Source organism: Hyaloscypha bicolor, assembly GCF_002865645.1.
Source record: "Hyaloscypha bicolor E unplaced genomic scaffold K444scaffold_184, whole genome shotgun sequence".
Classification (NCBI taxonomy): Eukaryota; Fungi; Ascomycota; class Leotiomycetes; order Helotiales; family Hyaloscyphaceae; genus Hyaloscypha; species Hyaloscypha bicolor.
In genome coordinates this window covers 128,132-135,897 of record NW_020194686.1, presented here as the reverse complement: position 1 = coordinate 135,897, position 7,766 = coordinate 128,132, and the positions used below count along the sequence as shown (strand labels likewise).

The 7,766-nt window shown below is 49.2% G+C and overlaps 3 protein-coding genes across 3 annotated transcripts; 1 reads left to right on the top strand and 2 right to left on the bottom strand.

Annotated features, from left to right (window-relative positions):
- Positions 1-558: 558 nt before the first annotated feature.
- On the top strand, positions 559-2,798 carry K444DRAFT_548086 (subtilisin-like protein; the record flags this gene model as incomplete). Its single annotated transcript, XM_024876350.1, has 6 exons — positions 559-770; positions 823-1,086; positions 1,133-1,573; positions 1,623-2,472; positions 2,530-2,672; positions 2,726-2,798. 6 exons carry the CDS (start codon positions 559-561, stop codon positions 2,796-2,798), a joined length of 1,983 nt encoding a protein of 660 aa, XP_024726921.1.
- Positions 2,799-2,919: 121 nt separating this feature from the next.
- Positions 2,920-4,806, bottom strand: K444DRAFT_638235 (uncharacterized protein; the record flags this gene model as incomplete). Its single annotated transcript, XM_024884225.1, has 4 exons — positions 2,920-3,878; positions 3,926-4,267; positions 4,312-4,619; positions 4,670-4,806. 4 exons carry the CDS (start codon positions 4,804-4,806, stop codon positions 2,920-2,922), a joined length of 1,746 nt encoding a protein of 581 aa, XP_024726920.1.
- A 1,506-nt stretch (positions 4,807-6,312) lies between these two features.
- On the bottom strand, positions 6,313-7,073 carry K444DRAFT_548123 (carbohydrate esterase family 5 protein; the record flags this gene model as incomplete). The annotated part of the gene is made up of 3 exons (XM_024876353.1): positions 6,313-6,653; positions 6,701-6,791; positions 6,840-7,073. The coding sequence occupies 3 exons, from the start codon at positions 7,071-7,073 to the stop codon at positions 6,313-6,315; spliced, it is 666 nt and encodes a 221-aa protein (XP_024726919.1).
- Positions 7,074-7,766: the final 693 nt, after the last annotated feature.

The window sequence follows — 7,766 nt, the reverse complement described above, 5'->3', positions numbered from 1 at the left end:
CACTCGCAAAGGGAAGGTGCAGCCCTAATGCTGTGACCTGTAATATCTGATATTATTATATTATTGGTGGGGTTAAATGCGTTGTTCCTGACTTGTCTGAGGGGCCAAATTAGAAGTGCTGATCGCGCTTGTCGACCAAGCCTGTTCAGGAAGCTGGTCGCCAGGAAACCCCTCATTCTACAGGGGCTGCGGCGGTCGAACAGGGCAAGCTCTGTCGTTTGACGCAATCATTTGCGGAGAAGAATATAAGCTTCATGAAATTGCAGATAAGACTCCCACCCATAGCAACGACGACCTGCCTCGTACAGCTAAGCTTGTGCCTCCTCAGCTCTTCTTTCCACATGCCAACTTCCTGTTTTCTGCAATGGCCACCTGCAGTTTTCGGAGCGCATGCCGGTCGTTCCTGCCCCGCCACCCAGAAGTTGCTCCCTTGCGCATACAAGTCTATGATGGACAAGTTTTGGGTCCGCCTTGCAGTTGCACCCAAGTTTAACCCTTGGGATAAAGAGAAGCTCCCCTCCCGGTTTTCTGGAGAGCTGCATCACAGGGTCAAGCTCCATGATGTTCGTCAAGATCACCGTCGTCACTGCCATTGCGGCTCTCATCAATGCAGCTCCTGCCCCTCTCAAGCATGTTCTCCACGAGGAGAGGTCCATGCCCCCGAGAGATTGGGTCAAGGGAGCCCGCATCGAGAAGACTGCTGTGATTCCAATGCGAATTGGCTTGACCCAAACCAATTTGGAGAAGGGTTATGACTACCTTATGGAGGTGTTAGTGTGCTCTCAACTGATGACTTGTACAAGGAAACTAACGAACACCTAGATCCGATCCCGATTCCGAGAAATTCGGCAAGCATTGGACCCCTCAGGAGGTTCACGACATGTTTGCACCAGAAGAAGAAACCGTCGCCAACATCAAGGAATGGCTTACCGACTTTGGCATCCACGGAGCTCGAATTGTCCATTCCGAGAACAAAGGATGGGTCGCCGTCGATGTCACTGTAGAGGAAGCGGAAGAACTGTTTCAAACAGAGTTCTATGAACACGAGCATCAAAGTAGCCCGAAGACTCGAGTTGGGTGTGATAAGTACGCGATGCCTCCTACGCAATTCGCCTTTTTCTGACCAGAACAGGTATCACCTTCCGGAGCATCTTACCCCTCACATCGACTACATCACTCCTGGCGTCAAGCTCACTCCGGTGGTGAAGCGGACAGTTTACACCAAACGTGGATCACCATGGGCAGTAAAGTCGCCCCTCCGCGTCCAGGTCGAGGATGCCACGCCAGTTCCATCTTCACTTGCCAACTGCAGCACGCAAATGACACCGACTTGTATCAAGGCTTTATACAGCATTCCAGATGCGACCAAGGCAACCGGAGACAACTCTCTTGGATTGTACCAACAAGGGAGTTACTTTGCCGAATCCGATGTCGATGCATATTTCGCGAAATATGCCACTTACGTTCCTCAAGGAACTTTCCCCATCAATGCAACCATTGATGGAGCTTCATATTCCGTTCCTGCTTCAAGTGTTCTCAATTCTGGCGAGGCGAATATTGATATCGAGATGGCGTGAGTAGACTGTAGTACTTCACTATGAACTCACTGACGTATTCTTCAGAACTTCTCTCATCTATCCGCAGACGGTTACTCTTTACCAGACAGACGATGATATATACGAACCTAAAGAAGTAGCAACCACTAATGTCTTCAACACCTTCCTCGACGCCCTCGATGGATCATACTGCACCTACACCTCAAACGGTGAGACCGGAAACGACCCAACCTACGATGCAGTCTACCCACACAACGTTCCCGGAGGATACATGGGCCAGCTTCAATGTGGTGTCTACACTCCTACAAAGGTCATTTCAGCATCCTATGGCCAAGCAGAAGCCGATCTTCCAGCCCCATACGTGCTCCGCCAATGCAATGAGTTTATGAAACTCGGCCTTCAAGGACACTCCATTCTCTTCGCATCTGGAGATTACGGCGTGGCTTCCTTTCCGGGAGATATCAACACTCCGGGCACAACTGGTTGCCTTGGCGCCGAAGGCCTCATCTTCAACCCTCAATACCCCTCTGGATGCCCGTACGTGACCTCAGTCGGCGGAAGCCAACTTCAGGCGAACGGAAGTGTTTACGATCCCGAGACTGTCATGCAGGATAACTTGGGTGGCACAGCTGTCAATTTCTCCTCGGCTGGCGGCTTTTCCAACTACTTCCCTCGCCCAACGTATCAAGATGGCCACGTCGAAACTTACTTCCATCGCGCGCACTTAACCTATCCATATTACTCTGAGTTGAATGTGAATGTCAACACGACGACTGGTATCTACAATAGAATCGGCAGAGCCTATCCGGATGTTTCTGCCAACGGAGCGCACTTCCCGTCCTACCTTGACAGCACTCTGTACCATTTTTATGGCTCAAGTTTGGCGTCGCCTCTGTTTGCTTCCGTTTTGACTTTGGTAAGCTGCGCCAGGTTCTGAATTCCATCATCATCTTTCACTAACTTTCGCCTCCAGCTCAATGAGGAACGAGCTGCTATTGGCAAAGGCCCTGTTGGTTTTGTGAACCCAACATTGTACCGGAACGACGAAGTCTTGAACGATATTACTTTGGGCACTAATCTTGGATGTGGTACTCAAGGATTCCATGCTGTCAAGGGGTGAGTCTTCTTCGTGTCCAAGCAAACTTGTTTCGTTGCTAACGGTGATATAGGTGGGATCCAGCAACTGGGTTGGGCACACCAAACTATCCCAAGATGTTGGCTTTGTTCTTGTCTCTGCCATGAATACACAACAACACGGTCATTGATTCATGCCATCATAGAAAACGATAGAATTGCACGGGCTAGATATTAATGTAAAATTGATTCCTCAATTACTCTGAGTGCGACCTTCGTATAGTACATTTCACGAATCTTTGCCCTTCTTGTTTTTCGAAACCCGAAAGATGTCCGCCACAGATCCAGTCAAAGCAAACGCACCCCCAATGGTCACAAACACTAGCAGCAAGGAAGTCAAGAAGTACCACCCAATGATATACCGAATATTGGCAATGTATTGCTGCATAGAAAAGACAGTTGCTGTTAAGCTCAGAGGGATGAAGCACGTCGCTAGCCATGTCAATCTCGTGACGTTCGTCGTGTCTTTCAATCCACGATGTGAGTCGTCTATGGAGATGCTGGCTGTGACGACCGAAGTAAGGCGATCTATGCGCTTCTCAAATTCCTCCATGGATATGCGGAGTCGGACGAAGTCTTCGCGCAGGGCGGTGATGGATCCTGACTGACTGGGTGTTTGTTGATGGAGGGGACATTGGCACTGGCTAGAAGCAGCCTTGCGATCTGCAGCGTATGAATTTGAATCTTGTAGACTCCTCAAGCTGTCAACGGTGGATGCTGCACCTGTATGGCAAGGAAAACTGAAAACGCGCTGAAGAGTCTCTGTAAGCATGCGATGATAGAGAGGAACAAGTCTCCTCCAAATATGTAACTTCTTCAGGGCAACATCAATTGTCTCTCCGGTGTTGAGAAAGTGTTCAGGGAAAGAGATCTCCCACTCCACCTGGGCGAGGCGTGTTTGGATGTATTCCGCAATTGTGAGCCATTCCCCACATATCAAGAAGAGAAGGGCTTGGATTGGGATGTGCATGTCAGCTCCGGGGTAAGTGGGGAGAGATGGTCCGAAAGCCTCTGGCTTCTCAAGCCAGTATATCAGATCACCAAAGAATGACTTGCGTGTTGGACCGGGCGGCGGCATCTTTCCTTCCAGTTTTTCCAGGTCTTTCATGCTGGGGGTGTCTTCCCAGTTGCGGTAGCCATGCCATAGAGGAAATCCGGTCTTTGCTATTGGATCAACTAATAAAATACCTGGACCTCAGTCAGCACCGGAAATCTGAAGTCACCTTCACACGTACCAACAGCCCCCTCGATATGGGTTTCCTCTTTGGCTATCCAAAATGCTGCTCTGGTTCTCGACAGCCCAACAATTGCTTTCTCCGCATCCCAAACGCCGGTGTTGTTGATATCGTCTTCAAGTCTTCTGTAAACGTTGAATGACTCAAACTGGTCGCAGCCTTCTTTGAAACGAAGTTGGTTTTCAAAATATCTTGAACTTGGGAAACGAATCTGAAGCCACCGCTGCCGCCTCGCAGCGACATCCAGTCTCGGGGGATCCATCCAGCGATCACGTGTATTGTACCAGGCGTAATCAACAATCTGGTCTCGGAAAAAAGCCGGTTCAACATCGTAATGAGCACCTAGCAGCTCAATCACGTCGCTCGAGAGGTCCTCGACAACTAACAGTCTGAATTTTCTCTGCCCGGACCATTTTCTAGCGCTTGCTCCTCGAGAGCTTCTCTCAATTTCGCGGACGATGTGATGTCTTTTCGTCTTGGTTTGTTAGATCCTTCATGATAATCCAGTCGGGTAACTTTTGTTCTTGAGATCCGTTCCTGTCGATTGAAGGGTTTGTCTTTGGACCATTTTCCGGTTTGCAAATCCTTCCACCGCAGAGGTGTGGTGCCGACTTGCATGAAATCGGCCAGTAATTGGAGGTGACGCCACGACGAGGACAATGCTTTGACGTGTTTAATGTATGGTTTGTCTCGGCTTTATCGAATGATTAGAATGTATCATAAAATTAGGGTTAGACTTGTTACTCGTCGATTTCCCAAGGCTGCTGCCGGTCTTCATCGTAGATATTTTCACTGGCGATGATTTGGATGAGCTCGGGCTGAAAGTACTGATATTCTTTAACTGTTTCTTGAAGGACGTTCTCAGGAGTCGTTGCAGTCATGGTTCATTGAGGGTAAGGCTGTGGAGCTTTGTGAGTGCTGAGATCCAAAAAAAATGAAGTTGCTCGCGACAGAGAGCAGCAGCGCCTAATATGTTTGGGTGTACGCACTAGTCCGCCAGGGAGGCTTACGGAAAGCCGTAAGAACGTGATTGTGCCGACGCGCTTCCGCTTACATAATTCACCTCGCCAAAAATCGTCCGCTCTTCTACTTATATTCATAACCTTACTCTACCTAATTCAGGTCTCCTTACTACTAATTATTATAATAGACTTAAAGAGTGTTAAAAAGGATTCTTGAATCGTAGTAGAGGAGTAGAGAGGGAAGGGGGGGGGGGGGGGAATGGGCGAGTGAAAGTAAAAAGTGGAAAGCGAGAAGCGGAAAGCGAATTTTGAGCGTTGAAGGCTGCGAGGAAAAGGAAGACTCATAATTATAGGCTTCTTGTTGCTAAATTGTAGGGCCACGGTCGCTAAATTATAGGCTATAGGTATTGAAAAATTAGTGCTTAACTTTTTCGTAGGGTGCGGCACAGATTTGTAAGGCGAATTATGCAAGCGGGAAGCGGGAAGCGCGGTGGCACATCAGGTTCTTACTCGTTATGCTTTTGGGAGAGGCTGAAACTAGCCCCAAGGGCTGAAATGCGGCCCACCATCGAACGCCCACCACAAGCCCTCATAGGCTGTGTTTATGAGTTTCCCGTGATGCTGCTACTGAGATTCCTGCACGAATATGAATGCGGATACATCCAGCATCTCAGATGGTCCCCCCCCGCATTTGAGCCTCTCAGCCTCACACAACGTGCAGCCCTTTCGGAAAGATGAAGCTTGTGGGCCTCACCCCCAATTTTCGTTCGAGGGAACTGACTGCTCAATCGTTCGACATCTGGGCCATGGTACAAATAGACAAATACTTCGCATCCCGGCCGCGCACTAATACAGTCATCCACCTCGGCCATATCATCACGGACCCCGCTCTTCCCTCGAGTCCCTGAACACAGACTCAGTCGCACCACCCGGCCATCAATCTTAGCCACAAAACCAAAAACAGGCTATCTCAGCCGCAAGTTCCCAGTTCAGCAGCGCCGAAGTCGACACCTAGGATCATATTGCAAGAGTTTCATGCTGCATACCGACCGAGGAAGATCACTTCTAAGAAGTGAAAAATTCTTGATGATGTGGAATAGATTAAAGAGGAAGGGCCCAGTAAGGTTGGGAAGAAATGAAGATGATGCGCTATCTAGTTGAGGAGGATATTGGGTTGGAGGGGTGAGGAGGGAGGATCAAGTTGTTGAAGACGGTTACGAAGTTCTTTCCCCGCGGTCCTTTAAATAGGTTTCCCCGGTCTCTTCAATACTGTTGATAGAGCTAGGTGATAGAAGCCTAATATATATATTATATCAAAAGGGGAAATAGCGCAATGGTTGCCGCAGAACAAACGAAGGAATAGACATTGGACCTAACAAGCCAACAAGATTAGTCAACAGTCCTTCAAACATCAACATCATCGACTCACCTCGTTGCACCACCTTCATTAGCTTTTGGTGTCCCAGTCGGCGTTGCATTCCCGTTCGTTGTCCCGGTGCTGGTCCCATTACTCGTCCCAACCTTATCAACGATGAACTTTGCCGCCTGGGTCCCATACACCTTCACGTAGCTGAGATGAACCGGTATACTGCTCCCACTGTCACAAAACGTATCGTTGGCATTGCAGTACGACTGCGTCATGCTCGCCATGCTCGCACAAGAGGCAGTGTTGTTGCGTGGAAATATACCAGCTTTGGTGCTATTTCCCACATCTTGCGGGAGACCGGGGACATGGGACGGATCGCCCATTTGCACTACGGCAACGACTGGGGGCGAGTTAGCTAGGGAAAGAGGAAACGAAAGATATAGATACTGTTTTTTGAGAGCGAGCCTGAGAGGGCTGATGTCCTGTTGAAGAACTTTTCACCAGTGCCGCAAAGGACATCGCCTACTACTTGAGCACCCTGACCGCGCATCAGCACGTAACCCTCACCTATCGCATAACAAAATACCTGTGAGTATCCCAACAAAGCAATCTTCGAGTTTGGGCACCTTGCAACATATGACTGGATCAGCTTCGTCATGGCGGCAACCCCCGACGCCTCAGAATTGAGATAATCGGTGAGCGTAGCAGGGTAATCAACAGCCTCGGCGTCTGACCCGGGAACAGACTGCTGGACGTGTGTAGCTACTGCTCCAATGATTCCCTCACCAGGTGCTTCGGTGCTTGCCCGGGCAACGATCATATGGACGCCGGAGGCACATGTTGTATTCGCTGCCAATGAGTTGCCAGCTCTGCTCTGAAGCGAGTATTTGTCATTGGCGGCCGGCGAAGCGATACAGAGTGCAGATAGGCTCAGCCCGAAGCTGAGTAGTATGAAGCTTCTCATTATTAAGATTCCTCGCCCTGCGAGTAAAATGCGGGGAAGAAGGTAAAAAACGAAAAGGGGGGATCGTGTCAAAAACAAGCTTCGAGGCCACGTGCTTTATATCCCGAGTCTCTTTTATCAAAAGCCTCGGGCTCGGATTCTTGAACGGAGGGGACCTACATCATGCCTCGGTGCAAATTGACGTTGTGAAGTCTCGGGACATCAGATGAAGCGTGAAATTGTGGCGATGCTCGGCCTTCGAAGACTAGTTGGAATCGAGTCCAATCGGAACTCCACGACTTGAGCACTAGTCCCACAATGAGAGAAATGGTTGATTTATTGATATATTGCAATTGGATTAATTGATTGTTGCACGGCACGTTTCGAGGGACTTGTTACGGGAGATCGACGCGAGTGGACAGTTTGAAACTGGAACGAAGTCGTGAAGAACTCAAATCAATCTTAGCGAAGCCAATCGCATCTGTGCGAAATCAACCACACTCCATTAAGTTATTCTTATGACGGACTGAGAGGGAAGGTGGCAAAGTGACTGCTTCACTTGAGCTTTGG